This window comes from Oncorhynchus gorbuscha, linkage group LG23, assembly GCF_021184085.1.
Source record: "Oncorhynchus gorbuscha isolate QuinsamMale2020 ecotype Even-year linkage group LG23, OgorEven_v1.0, whole genome shotgun sequence".
Classification (NCBI taxonomy): Eukaryota; Metazoa; Chordata; class Actinopteri; order Salmoniformes; family Salmonidae; genus Oncorhynchus; species Oncorhynchus gorbuscha.
The window spans coordinates 60,533,583-60,551,071 of NC_060195.1; the positions used below are offsets into that span (position 1 = coordinate 60,533,583).

The 17,489-nt window shown below is 48.2% G+C and overlaps 1 protein-coding gene across 7 annotated transcripts in view; it reads right to left on the minus strand.

The window, feature by feature from the left end:
• LOC124010892 (vang-like protein 1) overlaps positions 1-17,489 on the minus strand; it is a 51,447-nt gene that overhangs the window by 18,842 nt on the left and 15,116 nt on the right. For all 7 annotated transcript variants that reach the window (XM_046323654.1, XM_046323659.1, XM_046323657.1 and 4 more), the window contains 3 exons: positions 14,299-14,428; positions 5,796-6,227; positions 5,256-5,431 (listed from right to left, as the gene is read on the minus strand). In XM_046323654.1, coding sequence (XP_046179610.1) covers positions 5,256-5,431; positions 5,796-6,227; positions 14,299-14,428 — 738 coding nt within the window. The remainder of the gene's footprint in view (positions 1-5,255; positions 5,432-5,795; positions 6,228-14,298; positions 14,429-17,489) is intronic.

Sequence of the window (17,489 nt, forward strand, 5' to 3'; positions counted from 1 at the left end):
GGCGGTCGGCCATTTTGTGATCTGTAGTTCTGACAGGGGTGGCCATTTTAGTGATCGGGCAGAGCCCGTTTACTAGCTCTGCTCTCACATATCTGCCACTTATCACTCGACCCCCTTCTTTGCCACAGTATGTATGTATGTATGTATGTATGTATGTATGTATGTATGTATGTATGTATGTATGTATGTATGTATGTATGTATGTATGTATGTATGTATGTGTGTATGTGTGTATGTGTGTATGTGTGTATGTATGTATGTATGTATGTATGTATGTATGTATGTATGTATGTATGTATGTATGTATGTATGTATGTATGTATGTATGTATGTATGTATGTATGTATGTATGTATGTATGTATGTATGTATGTATGTGTGTATGTATGTATGTATGTATGTATAGTGGGGCAAAAAAGTATTTAGTCAGCCACCAATTGTGCAAGTTCTCCCACTTAAGAAGATGAGGCCTGTAATTTTCATCATAAGTACACTTCAACTATAACAGACAAAATGAGGGGGAAAAAAATCCAGCAAATCACATTGTAGGATTTTTAATGAATTTATTTGCAAATTATGGTGGAAAATAAGTATTTGGTCACCTACAAACAAGAAAGACTTCTGGCTCTCACAGACCTGTAACTTCTTCTTTAAGAGGCTCCTCTGTCCTCCACTCGTTACCTGTATTAATGGCACCTGTTTGAAGTTGTTATCAGTATAAAAGACACCTGTCCACAACCTCAAACAGACACACATTTTGAGTGAAAACCTATCAGCAAGGGCATTGAAGATGAAACGTGGATGGGTCTTTCAGCACGACAATGATCCCAAACACACCGGGCAACGAAGGAGTGGCTTCGTAAGAAGCATTTCATGGTCCTGGAGTGGCTTGCCAGTCTCCAGATCTCAACCCCATAGAAAATCTTTGGAGGGAGTTGAAAGTCCGTGTTGCCCAGCAACAGCCCCAAAACATCACTGCTCTAGAGGAGATCTGCATGGAGGAATGGGCCAAAATACCAGCAAGTGTGTGAAAACCTTGTGAAGACTTACAGAAAACGTTTGACCTCTGTTATTGCCAAAAAAAGGGTATATAACAAAGTATTGAAAAAAACTTTTGTTATTGACCAAATACTTATTTTCCACCATTATTTGCAAATAAATTCATATAAAATCCTACAATGTGATTTTCTGGATTTTTTTCCCTCATTTTGTCTGTCATAGTTGAAGTGTACCTATGATTAAAATTACAGGCCTCTCTCATCTTTTTAAGTGGGAGAACTTGCACAATTGGTGGCTGACTAAATACTTTTTTGCCCCACTGTATGTTATAAACCAGCTTTACCACTGCAGGGTGTATTGTAGAGGTTAGCAGCAGCTATGTGTCCTGTATAGAGGAATTACAGCCTGGGATTCATCTCAGAGTGGTGCTGGATATCCCTTAAGACTGATACAGAGAAAACGACCACAGCAGGATGAAGAGTGTTAGTGAATGTGAACATATGGAGGAGGCAGGTGGGTTCCCAAACCCACAACTACAATGTCAAATACCTGGATGTAAAAACATATTGCTGGTATGGTACACAGACAGACACCACTGGTAGGGTACACAGACACCACTGGTAGGGTACACAGACAGAGACACCGCTGGTATGGTACACAGACAGAGACACCGCTGGTATGGTACACAGACAGAGACACCGCTGGTATGGTACACAGACAGAGACACCGCTGGTATGGTACACAGACAGAGACACCGCTGGTATGGTACACAGACAGAGACACCGCTGGTATGGTACACAGACAGAGACACCGCTGGTATGGTACACAGACAGAGACACCGCTGGTATGGTACACAGACACACCGCTGGTATGGTACACAGACACACCGCTGGTATGGTACACAGACACACCGCTGGTATGGTACACAGACAGACAGAGACACCACTGGTATGGTACACAGACAGACACACCGCTGGTATGGTACACAGACACACCACTGGTATGGTACACAGACAGACAGAGACACCCCACTGGTATGGTACACAGACAGACAGAGACACCCCACTGGTATGGTACACAGACAGAGACACCCTGCTGGTATGGTACACAGACAGACAGAGACACCGCTGGTATGGTACACAGACAGACAGAGACACACTGCTGGTATGGTACACAGACAGACAGACAGAGGCACACAGCTGGTATGGTACACAGACACCCCACTGGTATGGTACACAGACACCCCACTGGTATGGTACACAGACACACCGCTGGTATGGTACACAGACACACCGCTGGTATGGTACACAGACACACCGCTGGTATGGTACACAGACACACCGCTGGTATGGTACACAGACACAGACACCCCGCTGGTATGGTACACAGACACACCGCTGGTATGGTACACAGACACACCGCTGGTATGGTACACAGACACACACCGCTGGTATGGTACACAGACACACCGCTGGTATGGTACACAGACACACACCGCTGGTATGGTACACAGACACACACCGCTGGTATGGTACACAGACACACACCGCTGGTATGGTACACAGACACACACCGCTGGTATGGTACACAGACACACACCGCTGGTATGGTACACAGACACACACCGCTGGTATGGTACACAGACACACACCGCTGGTATGGTACACAGACACACACCGCTGGTATGGTACACAGACACACACCGCTGGTATGGTACACAGACACACACCGCTGGTATGGTACACAGACACACACCGCTGGTATGGTACACAGACACACACCGCTGGTATGGTACACAGACACACACCGCTGGTATGGTACACAGACACACACCGCTGGTATGGTACACAGACACACACCGCTGGTATGGTACACAGACACACACCGCTGGTATGGTACACAGACACACACCGCTGGTATGGTACACAGACACACACCGCTGGTATGGTACACAGACACACACCGCTGGTATGGTACACAGACACACACCGCTGGTATGGTACACAGACACACACCGCTGGTATGGTACACAGACACACACCGCTGGTATGGTACACAGACACACACCGCTGGTATGGTACACAGACACACACCGCTGGTATGGTACACAGACACACACCGCTGGTATGGTACACAGACACACACCGCTGGTATGGTACACAGACACACACCGCTGGTATGGTACACAGACACACACCGCTGGTATGGTACACAGACACACACCGCTGGTATGGTACACAGACACACACCGCTGGTATGGTACACAGACACACACCGCTGGTATGGTACACAGACACACACCGCTGGTATGGTACACAGACACACACCGCTGGTATGGTACACAGACACACACCGCTGGTATGGTACACAGACACACACCGCTGGTATGGTACACAGACACACACCGCTGGTATGGTACACAGACACACACCGCTGGTATGGTACACAGACACACCGCTGGTATGGTACACAGACAGACACATTCTGACATCTCCAAAACAAAGGCACACTGAAAAACAACTTTGTCAAGTTTTAAATACACTTAAAGCTATAATACTCCTGGGTTGACACACAGGAAAACCCAAACCACTTTGTACGCCACATTAATCTATACATACTGTATGAAGACGTTTCGTCAGACACACACAATTGTGCATTAGCACAAAACAAGTACAAACTACTAAACCAACCTCCTAAAAGTTTAACAAAACTACATACACCCATTGTGATGAAGGCAGCACTTTGAGCAGTCAGGCTCTCCGGTGCTCAGTACTTTGATCAATTATTAAACTACAGTAGAGAGAGGAGACAAACAAATAAAGCCCAAACACTGGCCTAGATATGAGCCTCACTGTGCCTCGGTTGCCTGTGGCTCTTCTCTACCATAAGTAGCAACGTGTTATGTTAGGCCACACTGGAGATAAGGGACAGAATGAGGAGAATAGAAGGATTCTTGCCGAGGTGAATCTCTGGTAATGTTGGTGTTAGGATCTTGAGCACTTCCTCAGGCCTGAGATTGGCATCAAAGAATGGCCAGGACAGAGCCAGACAGAAGAACAAGCCTCCAGACCAGACAGTCTGCCTGCCAGACACATACACAGACAGCCTGCCTGCACAGAGGAATGTCCTCCCCGGTTGCCTGGGAATGGAGGACAGGCCTGGGAAAATGTCTGGAAACACACCCAGTCTCCCCTTGAACCTGAGAATATGTGTGTGTGCATTATGAGTGTGTATGGTATGAATCTTCTCTGACCAGATGCTCAGTGTGGCCTGTAGGGAGCCCTAATTAGCTGCTTGTTTACAAGCGCATACAGACAACAGAGAGAGTGCTGCTGCGTTGGCCAGCTGAGGCAAATAGCAAGGTGCTTTATGAGCGACAACAGCCCCAGGGCAGCCTCTAACAGGGCATCCTCTAACAGGGCATCCTCTAACAGGGCAGCCTCTAACAGGGCAGCCTCTAACAGGGCAGCCTCTAACAGGGCAGCCTCTAACAGGGCAGCCTCTAACAGGGCAGCCTCTAACAGGGCAGCCTCTAACAGGGCAGCCTCTAACAGGGCAGCCTCTAACAGGGCAGCCTCTAACAGGGCAGCCTCTAACAGGGCAGCCTCTAACAGGGCAGCCTCTAACAACACTAGTGAAGCAGAGGCTAAAGCACTTTACATGTCCATCATCTGCCACTGGAACTGAGATAGACAAAGGTGAACCAGAGGGCCCCAGCATAAAGCCAGCATATGTTTGAGGCCCTCACAGAAGGGGATATGAGAGAGCGAGAGAGAGAGAGAGAGCACGCCATGGACTGTGAAATGACCATGTATACAGTTATGATGCCTTTCGACAGTCTTACTACATCTTTCAGCAACTCGTCATGAGGTAAAACCTCTTCCTGGTACAGTCAGATGGCACATCAAAAGGACAAAGTCATTACAGACCAGGTTCTCCTAGCCTGAGCTGTTCTCTCTGGCTTATTACTTTTATTACTCTCTCACACACACACACACACACACACACACACACACACACACACACACACACACACACACACACACACACACACACACACACACACACACACACACACACACACACACACACACACACACTTCTTACTTGCTGGCTTTTCTCTGCTCTCTTTCTCCTCAGCCTGCTCTACCCACTGAATTGTCCCGTCTTACTTTCAAGGACTTTTCTCCTCTCGCATCCTCCCCCTTTCCGTTTCTCCCTTCCCCTGCCCCCTCTCAATCTCCCTCCGCGTCTCACCTGAGCTGGCCCAGGTTGTAGTGGCGTGTCTCTCCGTCGGTGGAGCGCGTGACGCAGACAGAGAAGGCGGGCTGCAGCTGCCTGAGCTCCAGCAGAACGACGGCCAGGTAGTGGATGAAGAGCAGAGCGTCCACTAGAGACACAGCGTACTGCACGATGCCCTGGTAGTTCTCATCCTGGGAACAACAAGACAACCCAGCATGTGCTAGTGTCAACACACTGCATAGGTACACACCAGTGGAGGCCGCTGAGAGAGGACGGCTCATAATAATGGCTGGAACGGGAGCGAATGGAATGGCAAACACATAGAAACCACGTGTTATATAACAATACACTTATTCCGCTCCAGCCACTTCCACGAGCCCGTCCTCCCCAATTAAGGTGCCACCAACCTCCCGTGGTACACACAGTCATGACAAGAGATTGACACAGATGAAAGCAATGACGTACAAACGGAACACTTGAAGAGGCAGATGTGGTGGCCAGTAATTAGACGCGTTACAAACACTGATTGTGAGTCTCGCTCTCTGCCTGCTGTACCTGTGAGTCCAGTATCCTCACGCCGTAGAACAGCCAGTAGGACACGACGAACAGCAGCACCAGCACGGCCAGCAGCGCTCTGAACACAAACACCCGGGGCAGGCCGGCGCGCGGAGCCCGGAAGAACAGCGCCCAAACGGCCAACAGCAGTATCAACAATTTAAACGCCACGGAAATAAAGAGGCCCTCGCAGGCCGTGCCGCACACCAGGAGCTTGTCAGGCCAGAGGAGGTGGGGGAGAGCCAGGAAGGCCAGGGGAGTGAGGAAGACCAGCAGGCCCAGAACCACAGCCAGGGTCAGGCTAAAGTAGCGCCGGCAGTCCAGGCCCACGCTGTCCTCCAGGTCCTTGGTGATCCGGACAATGTCCTCTTGGGACAGGCTGTGTTCCGACGTCCCCGTGACGGCCGTGGTGGTCTCGCCCCAGTTGTCATCCTGGGAGTGGGGGGGGGGGGGGGAGAGAGGAGTCAGTGTTAAATACTGTAGCATATGAGCATGTTGCTACTAGAGTCAAATTTATTAGTGTCAGGAAAAGTTATGAATCTGGCAAGTCAGGACGGAATTTTCTACTCTAGGCTCATTTCTATAGAGAGCTTAAAAGCGGTGCTCATTTCCGTTCAAAAGTCAACCAGGGAGGGGAGGAAGAGCAAACAAAGAGTTACAGAACGAGAGAGAGAGAAAGACAGGAAATGGAAAAAGAAAACAGCGAATGGAGTGACTGCCAACTGGGGTACGCGAGGCGAGGCGCTGACGTCTGTGTTTTCTGGCAACCACAGATAATAAAGGTCATTTGTGGCTGGCGAGAGCTACTAAAAACAACACAGATAAGAGCCTTTATAACACTGTACCTTCACAGGCCCACAGTGTAGCCTGCTAACTGAGCTGCCAGGGAGGGATGCCCAATAGAAACCAACGGGGAGACTGGACAGACCCGATTTGATTTCCTCAGCAGAGGACTCCAATTTGAAATCAGCAGGCAGCTAAAAATGGCACGGAAGGGAGAAAAAGGGAATTCATATAGGATGCATTTACCATCCATCTGAGATAGGGGACTGCACAGTGTGTGGGGGGGGGTCTGTCACATGGTCCTAGTATTTAAAAACAGCACAGGACGGGCAGGAGGAGGCAGAACAATAGAAGGCCAAGCTTTATCCCAGTCAGAAAGATGCAGTATCCCACTGTAATCAGGCCAACTCCTACTGCAGTGTCCAGAGACAAACTACATTTAGTTAAATGTTGCTGTTGTGGGTTCAATACATTAGAATTGTATTTGATGTCCCAATCCCAAGCCACTTACAGACAACCCACCATGGTTATCACACTGTGTTCAACTTCAAAGGAGCTCAGATTTGAATGAAGTCAGAGAGAACCAAGTGAGGCATATAAAATAAATATAAATAAATCAACAATTATGCTTACTTAAATCAACAATTATGCTTACTTAAATCAACAATTATGCTTACTTAAATCAACAATTATGCTTACTTAAATCAACAATTATGCTTACTTAAATCAACAATTATGCTTACTTAAATCAACAATGCAGTTAAGAAAAATACCAACAAAAAAAATCTAATACAAAGTAACAACAAATTCAATAGCAGCAATAAAATAACAATAACAAGGCTATATACAGGGGGTACCGGTACAGAATCAATGTCTTTAATAACTCCCGGAGTTATTAAAGTGACTATGCATAGATAACAGAGTAGCAGCAGCATGAAATAGGGGGGGGGGGGGGCAATGCAAATAGTCTGGTTAGCCATTTGATTAGATGTTCAGGAGTCTTATGGCTTGGGGGGAGAAGCCTCTTGGATCTAGACTTGGTGCTCCTGTACCGCTTGCCGTGCGGTAGCAGAGAGAACAGTCTATGACTGGGGTGGCTGGAATCTGACAATTCTTTGGCCTTTCCTGGTATAGAGGTCCTGGATGTCAGGAAGCTTGGCCCCAGTAATGTACTGGGCCGTACGCACTACCCTCTGTAGTGCCTTGCGGTCAGAGGCCGGGCAGTTGCCATACCAGGCAGTGATGCAACCCGTCAGGATGCTCTCGATGGTGCAGCTGTGGAAACTTTTGAGTAACCGAGGACCCATGCCAAATCATTTCTGTCTCCTGAGGGGGAGAAGGTTTTGTCGTGCCCTCCTCACGACTGTCTTGGTGTGCTTCGACCATGTTAGTTTGTTGGTGACGTGGACACAATAGAAACTACACCTCTGTCGCTCCTCCGCTCCTACAGGCTGAATTCCAAGCTGTGCGTCCATCCTTCTAGTAATGAATCCTCCCAGATCATTACCTTCTGCCAATTCAAGCGGTCCAAGGGAGGGTTTGACGACACACAGTCAAAATGTCCAGGTTCTTATCTGAAACAGTAAAACTGACCCACCTAACGGATAACATTCCTGATTACAATCCTGACCGATAACACAACCTAACGGTCGTAAATAGCCATTAGTCTAGTCAGCCTGGCCTCCAGAGAATAATCCTTATAATGGACCAATGGGGGGGCTGTAAATCACAGTGTGGCGCTGCTGTATGACCTTTGGGGTGAAGAGGACACAGGGTCAAGACATTGGCGGTTGTTATGCAACTGCACATTTAGGTGGAAAACAAACATCCACATCTGATTGAATGTTCAGGTCACATGGCTGGCTTGAACTGCACCATTCAACACTGGAACATATTTCAGTGCCATTTCAACAGTTCCATGCTGTGCTTCTGTTATAGGAGTCAGCTGACCCCATTGTGTAGTTTCCAGGTGGTGTTGAGCATCAGCACCTTGACTCTTCCACCACAGCCCATAGCCAGAGCACTGAGATCCTCTAGTCTCCACCTGCCCACTGAACCAGGAAGAGCAGTGTGTCCACAGAGAACACACCAGGTTCAGTACCTGACCTACAAAACCCAAACCTGCCACAGTAATGAGTGAGGAAGCGGGTGGAGGAGGAGGAGAGGCAAGGGAATTGATACAGCTCTCAACTATGTGTGAGTGTGTGAGAGTAGGGGAAAGGGAGAGAGGAGAAGAAAGAGGGGGGAGAGTGTGTGTGTGTGTGTGTGTGTGTGTGTGTGTGTGTGTGTGTGTGTGTGTGTGTGTGTGTGTGTGTGTGTGTGTGTGTGTGTGTGTGTGTGTGTGTGTGTGTGTGTGTGTGTGTGTAAGAGAGCCCTCATTAACACTAAAGGATGTTGAAGAAATCCTGTTTCATGCTCTCACCATGGAGTGGCAATGGATTCCTCAAAACATAGAGAGAGAGAGAGAGAAAAGGCCTTCCATGAATGGAATGATTCCAAATAGAGAATGAAAAACCCATTTTAAATCAATCTCATTTTGATGAAGTGATCTAGAGAAACACTCCATTAAGGGTTTTCCATTGGTTGGCCCATACCAACCAGCGCTGGTTTAAGATAGAGAGTTTGGAGATTTTAGATGGGGAAGTTTGGGCCCTTGCCAGCCTGGGGTTTCACTGTGCCCCCCCCCCCATACACACCTGTCAGGCCTATCCACAACATCCACCCTAATCAGAAACCTGTGGTGATTCACCAACACCTATATGGTGGTGGGGGAGGGGTTATACAGTGAAAAGTCAGCTGAATAGCCATTGAAACATCCAATTTGACATGTTCTCTCCCACACGCTGATACACATTCAGAAAGAGAGGGGAGAGGAGATGGGAGGGGACAGGGTAGCCATTGAAAGGACAGGACACAGGATAGAGGGGCGTGAGCAAAACCGACATCCCAATGGCAACGAGAACTCCTGTGAAATCTGAACAGACCGAGGGATATCGGAGGGAGGGATATCGGAGGGAGGGATATCGGAGGGAGGGATATCGGAGGGAGGGATATCGGAGGGAGGGATATCGGAGGGAGGGATATCGGAGGGAGGGATATCGGAGGGAGGGATATCGGAGGGAGGGACCGACAGAGAAACAGACAGACAGAGAGAGAAACAAAGAGAGAGAGGTGCATAAAAACACTAATATTCTGAGTGCTGAGAAACTGGGTAGAACTGGCCAAACCTATTCAGCAATAAGGCATCTACACAATCTAACACACGCTAGGCAGCCTAGCAGTTAAGAGCGACGGGGATAGAGACAAATCTGGAAGCGATCGATTGTCAGACCAAAGTGTAGAAATATTAATGTCGCCAACCATTCAGTGTGTATGTGTGTGTGTCTAACATGTCATCGGTGAGAATCTTTCTCCACGTATAAATTAAGTGAAATTACAACACCTTTTGCTCAGTGACTGAGCATAAGCACACAGACTCCTGGGAGACGAGCGGTGTCTCTGTGTGTAAATATAGCAGCGCACAGGGGGCATTCCTAGAAGACGTTCACATCCAGCTCCAACCACAGCCATGACAAGCAACGCAAAGCAAACAAAGCTGCCGATTACATGTCAAGACAGAGAGGCAGGGAAGGTGGGCAGAAGCACTAACATGGAGGAAATAGGTGGAACAGCCAGGAACAACGTTGGAGTTCAGACTGCCAGAAAGAGTCAGTAGGGTTAAATAGGAGTTCTATTTAAACGAAACACTTGTCCTCTAACCCTCCTATCACATCGTGAGATGCAGCTCATTTTGAATGTCATATAAAAGGACCATAAGATTCCAGCGTTGTCATCACAGAGCAGATTTCTCCCTCCGGCCATTTTGAAATCACCTCTAAAAACAGTAGTCTCACAGACCACAACAGCTACACCAAAACCACTGTCTCTCAGTGTATTTAACAAATGCACGCACACTACTTGAACACGAATGGCTTGCCAGTTGCAATCATGTCAACTCCTTGTATCCAGACCTTTAACATCCACTTGGATAGAAGGAAATGTTACAGCCCTTGGCCATCCAACACACAGTCCGTTGTTACCGTGTCTTACCTGGCCTGACTCTGTGCATGGCCCTGGGCTGAGAGCAGGAGTGTCCCCAGGTGGAGCGCTGGAGTCGTCCTCTTCCTTGGAGGTCTCCACCGCCATCTCCATCATCACCTCCATAGTCTCCATCAAAGCAGAGAGCGGAGAGCTCATGTCGAAACGGCAAACTTTTACATGTAACAGCGTCGCCCGGCCAGGACAGGGAGAAGCTTGGCCATGAAGAACCAGCTAGTGCATCTCTCCACGCTGAGACAACCTCTCTGCCTCCACCGCCACCCTGCTGCAGCCTCACCACTAGATCTCCATCACCCCATCACGCCCCGAGAGAGATTCTACTGTATGGGCTGTGTGTCTCTGGGTTTAATGTACAGGCTATGAAAAGCAACACACACACAGAGAGAGACATCACATGGGATGTCCTACTAGCAGCAAGATATGGGTGGGTGGGTGGGTGGGGGTGAAAGGGCCAGTGGAGGATGAAGGGGGGGGGGTACATTAAACAAACAGCTGTGTCCCTCAGAGACAGCAAACAAAATAACAAACCAATTAGGCTCAGAGGGCTCCTGCCTGCCACCCCCATATCCCCCCTCCCTCCATCCCATCTTTAAATGCTATTTTTCTATTCCTTCACTTCCCTGGGGCAACTTCTCTCATTCTCTCCCGCTCTGTCTCTCTCCGCTCATCCTTGCCTGCTCCGGTGAAAACCACTCTCCGTCCATTCCTTCTGAGCCACTGAGCATTACGGTGACAGCGTCACGACTTGCGGCCAATGGCGAAGGGCCTGACGAGGGACCTGGGCGGCCCGGGCCAGCCAATGAACACACGGTGACGACGACAGTCTTTGTACGGATGAACTGTTCATAGACATTGGATTGCAGGCTTATAGCAGCCTCTATGGAGGATGACAAAACAACCAGTCACACCACCGCTAGAAGACGCCTTGCTACTAAAAGATGGAGATGTCATAATTAAAAAAAAAAAAGATTCATAGATACTCTACAGATTCAAGTAAAACGCAGATCTCGAGAAAGGACTGGAGTGGACACAGTAACTCACTTCCCGTGTGAAGAAGCGCCTTCTTCGACCACTTGTCTCCTGCATAGACCTAGAACTCGCCTCAACCCCAGGACAACCGTGGCAGAGCAAGGAACTTGCAAGAACAGCAAAAACACAGAAACATGGACTCATTTTGTTAGAGAGACCTCAACTAGTGGAGAAGCAGAGGCTCAACGTGGGGGTGGGGGAAGACATGAGAACAAGCCCTGCGCCACATCCAAGGTCCCGACATCGCTACTACTGTGCCACATACTTCCCCAACACAGAAGTAACTGCACTCCGCCTAGAAATACAGTGTAGTCGTGTTGGTACCTCTTTACCTAACCATCTGAGAGGACAGGCGCTGCTGTAATTGGGCAGAATTAAGCTGGAGGGAGATACAGTAGTGAGGTGCTTGTTATGGGGCTGGGGGAATCAGAGCCTGGCAGAGTTTGGTTTGATGTCCCGTTGGCACTGCCTCCATTCTGAGGGACTGGCAGGGACTTACATCTGCCCCCCTTTTGGATTTCGCCTGCAGTAAATGACACGACGACCAATTGGCAGCCGGGAAGAAAAAAAAAAGTCCCACTTCTTTAAGCCAGATTCTTATTCACTTCAATGCCGAGGTTAGGTAGTACACGATCATCACACAGACGTGAACATGTGCAGCAACCTGTGTAATATGCCTTTACAAACCAGAATTAGCCTACGTGACACAAACAAGCTTTGAGCTGGAGGCCTGGAATGAGTCACACACAGAGGCGCACACAAACACAATGTCTAATTGTTGGGTTCTATAAGGATTCTGATTTCATTGACATCCCGTGAACTATAAATAAAGTTAGCTCCACTTTCTCTTTTCAAACAGCTGTCTGTCTGTGTCAGCAGGAGAGGTGGGAGGTGGAGGGTTGTTCATTCTCAAAGAATGCTTCCTGGCTTTTATTTACATATATAAATATATCATGTTTCTCCTGGGTGCCACTTCACATAATGGTAGAGCAGTGAGGACCTAGAGTGCATTCCTCAGCTGCACAACTCACAGCTGCACAACTCACAGCTGCACAACTCTGTTATGCCAGAGACGAGTACTTCAGAAGTCCCCATTCCACATCTACGGTCTACCGTTACAACACTGATATAATGTATCATAAATACACATGAGTAGTCGAGACGAATAGGGACCGCTACTGTTCTCTTGACTGGAGAGTGTTGAGCATTAGCGCACTAGCATAGCCTGGAGGCTGGAGCTTTGGACTGGTTCCCTCAATGGCAGCCGTTCAATATAGTAGCAGACAGCTCTGTTCAAACATCACTGCAGAATCACCAAGAACTGCACCATCGTAAAACTGTCAAGACAAAATGATGAGAAAAAAATTGAGCATACTGAGACCAACGACCTGATTTGCCAAATCAAATTCTGTACCCAAACGCACAATGACAAACAAAGTATAGCTTACAGTATGACGTATTTACTCAGTGTCACACAACAAGTTTTCCCTGACAAGCTCAACAGCAAACAACCCAAAACACACACACACACAAGCACCCTGACAAAAACAATTCATTCTGGAGGGCTGGTTATAGCAGAGTAAGAGAGGGCCACAGCTTGCTGAGGGCTGGCACCCTCCTGACAAACACAAGCCCCTGCATCTGGGCTCACACACCGTGTCAAAGACACACACACACACACACACACACACACAGTGTCAAAACACAGAAAATACTCACACATACACAGCGCTACAGCCAAACCCCAGACACACACACTAATCTATTCCACAAGATGAAAAGCATGTGAGTATGTCAGGAAATATGACGGTCCAATGCATCGTTAAGACGTTGTGCAGCCGGCCACATGTGAATGTCTGTACTTGGGATGTGCACGGTTACTATATACGAAAATACCCGAACGGATGTTAGTAATCAAACACTTGAATATGGGTATTCATTTCAGCAGGCAACAAATGATTACAGGCCGAATTTTAACACTGAAAAAAAAGCTTTCTAAATGAAATTAAAAATATCCACGTGATGTGACATTGCGGTTGTCTAATGACTATTTAATAAAACAAACTTTTCAATGTGGTTTATGGTGCGACCCACAGAAAGACCGGTAGCCTTCACGTATGTAGCTTGTTTGTTTATGCCTTTCACTAATGCAATGCATGATGGAATAAAATTACGGTAAGTAAAAGCTAGCCAAATGTGAAGTAGTCGGCTACAACGAACTACCAACAGGTAGCCTGTTGTTTTACCTGAATGGGGTTGGGGGGGGGGAAGTGCATCATGTGGCCTCAATTAGCTTAGCTTAGCTTCTCTAGGCTACTCAAGTCTAGATGGATATGGGATGGTTGCTACAGGTTAGCTAGTATTGGCTACTGCTCTTCTTCTTCTCCCCCTGCCTTTCTGATTAAATTACCATCATAATGAGGCATTGCACAATAAATACAAATCAATAAAACATAGGAATATAGAAATTTAAAAGTTAAGGAGTTGTCATGTGAGGGAAAAAATTCATATTTGGAGGGTTTCTAGCAATGTGGTTTGTTGCCTGTGTGGGCTGTGTGGGCTGTCTGGGCTGTGTGGGCAGGGATTGGCCTACCTGGACCTCCTCCCCCAGTACAGACGAGTCTCCCAGCAGCGGTTCTGCTGGCGGTGCGTTGATGGTGACAGACTTCTCCGAGCGGCTGCCATCCTTGCTGCGTGACTTGTGGTGGTCGCGGCTGCGCTCCCTGAGAAACAACGACAGGTACACCGAGTGAGTCGACGGGTACGGGGTTACCATGACAACCAGCAGACCAGAGGAGAGGATAGGAAGAGTGCATGTCGGCGTGGCGAATAGCAACGGACTGCCACAGGCGGGATTTCCAGTACGAGCCTCATGTTATTTCCCTCTCTTTGATTCTCATTCTCTCCCTCTTTCTTCCATAGCATCAGCAACAACAGGGTTATAGGAGTCTACATAATCCTGCTGGCTTTTACTTAGAATTTCTTTAATTAGTATTCTCTCACAGTGAACGTATGCAGGGGCTTAGCTGAAAACTCAAGACGCTGTTTGAGTCAGAAAAGAGGACCAGAGGAATAGAGGACTAGGGGACCAGGGCACAAGGGGAATAGAGGACCAGGGGAAAAGAGGACTAGGGGACCAGGGGAATAGAGGACCAGGGGAATAGGGGACTAGGGGACCAGGGGAATAGGGGATTAGGGGACCAGGGGAATAGAGGACTTGGGGACCAGGGGAATAGAGGACTTGGGGACCAGGGGAATAGAGGACTTGGGGACCAGAGGAATAGAGGACTAGGGGACCAGGGGAATAGAGGACTAGGGGACCAGGGGAATAGAGGACTTGGGGACCAGGGGAATACAGGACTTGGGGACCAGGGGAATACAGGACTTGGGGACCAGGGAATACAGGACTTGGGGACCAGGGGAATAGGGGAGGGGACCAGGGGAATAGGGGATTAGGGGACCAGGGGAATAGAGGACTTGGGGACCAGGGGAATAGAGGACTTGGGGACCAGGGGAATAGAGGACTTGGGGACCAGAGGAATAGAGGACTAGGGGACCAGGGGAATAGAGGACTAGGGGAATAGAGGACTTGGGGACCAGGGGAATAGAGGACTTGGGGACCAGGGGAATACAGGACTTGGGGACCAGGGGAATACAGGACTTGGGGACCAGGGGAATAGAGGACTTGGGGACCAGGGGAATAGAGGACTTGGGGACCAGGGGAATAGAGGACTTGGGGACCAGGGGAATAGAGGACTAGGGGACCAGGGGAATAGAGGACTAGAGGACTAGAGGACTAGGGGACCAGGGGAATAGAGGACCAGGGGAATAGAGGACCATTCATTTAAATTTAACCCTTATTTTACCAGGTAAATTGACTGAGAACACATTCTCATTTACAGCAACGACCTGGGGAATAGTTACAGAGGACCGGGTGATGAAGGAGAAAATAGGAAATTGGCAAGGATTAGGTAGCCATGATGGTTTGAGGGCCAGATTGGGAATTTAGCCAGGACACTGGGGTTAACACCCCTACTCTTACAATAAGAGCCATGGGATATTTAGTAACCACAGAGAGTCAGGACACCCGTTTAACGTCCCATCCGAAAGACAGCACCCTACACAGGACAATGTCCACAATCACTGCCCTGTGTTATTGGGATAAAACATTTTTTGACCAGAGAAAAGAGTACCTCCTACTGGCCCTCCAACACCACTTCCAGCAGCATCGGGTCTCCCAGACAGGGATCGACCAGGACCAACCCTGCTGAGGCAGCCAGCAGTGGGAGACTAGGGGACAAGGGAAGTAGAGGACTAGGGGACCAGGCCTTTACCTGCTGATGAGTCTAAAGGTGGCAAAGCATTCTTTATTCCATTCCTTGCCTCCCTCATGACCCAACTACCAACCAAACCGCTGTGAACTCGCCTCTACTTCACCTCACTTCCTCCCGTTAAATCTGCCCCGCGAGGGCCATTAGTGGATCCGACCCCGGCACTGACCCTCTTCACCTCCCCAGATCCTGTGTGGGAGTGAGTGACAGACAGGGTTTCTCCATCCAGCCATATACAGTACAACACATGGCACTGTGCCCACTGCAGCTCCATCATGGCTCTACTACCCCGGACACTGCGGAGGCTCATCACTCTCCCAGCCTCCACTAATCTGATCTCGTCAATCCCATTCTATTTCCAATTGCCCTCAGCCATGGTACTGTACTGTAGCTAGATACTCATGGTCTGGTCTGTTAGAGGGATAGCCATGGTACTGTACAGTAGCTAGATACAGTACTTTCCGGTCTGTTACAGAGGGACAGTGTGAGAATAGAAGAGAGATGAGGAGCGAGAGAGAGAAACAGGCTAGTGATGAGATAACAGGACAGGCTCGGTCTGATCTAATTTATCGCAGAGGGATTATGGGGGAAACAAACAAGTTGCAGAATGAAAACGTGTTGTACGTCTTTATTAAATAACCCAGAAATTGCAAATGCTAGACAACATGGGCTGAATTACAACCGGAGTGCCATCCAGGGACATCAATAAACAACTTATGGGAAAATCGTGATTTAAAACACAGGCAAACCTCTAGCTATGATGAAGACCAAGCACAGTTCAAGATATTGCTGCCATTTTTCTTTTGACCCTAAATGTTCATTTCTTGTCCTCTGAGCGTATCTCCGTGTAAGGAGTCTTTTGTGAAGACCATAAAATTGATGTATCGAGTGTAACAAATGACATTTCCTCTAAATTGGGGTGGCTTTTCCTGGATCTTTCTTTCACTGCAGGCAGTAACGTGGCCACCTCAGTCTCAGAGTGCTGGCATAGGACCCTGGCATGTCCCAGTATGCCCTGTTTAGGGATGTTCAAATCCTTTAGAATACCTCACGTGGTCATATCAGATTCACTTTTTTGGTGCGTAGCACTGTAGATATGCATTCCTTATGCATTAGGATAAATGCCCCAAACAAAATGGTTCAATGGGTGTTACTGGCACATTTTACCCATCTGTTACGGAACATAGGCATGGATTTGGTTGTGAGAGCTGGATGCCAGGACATGAAAGAGCACTATGCACTTTTCTTAAGCTTGCAATGTGGCTATTCAATGACATAGACACTATTGATCTCATAGATCCATTATTGATGGACCTAAAAGCAATCAAAACAGCAATCAGGTTCAACTAAATAGATGAGTCACACTTCAGAGAGCCGCCGAAGCATTCACAGCATAGGTAAAAGTGGTTGAAGGATCAACGCTGATCGGGCGGCCCATCAGGGTATATCCTGA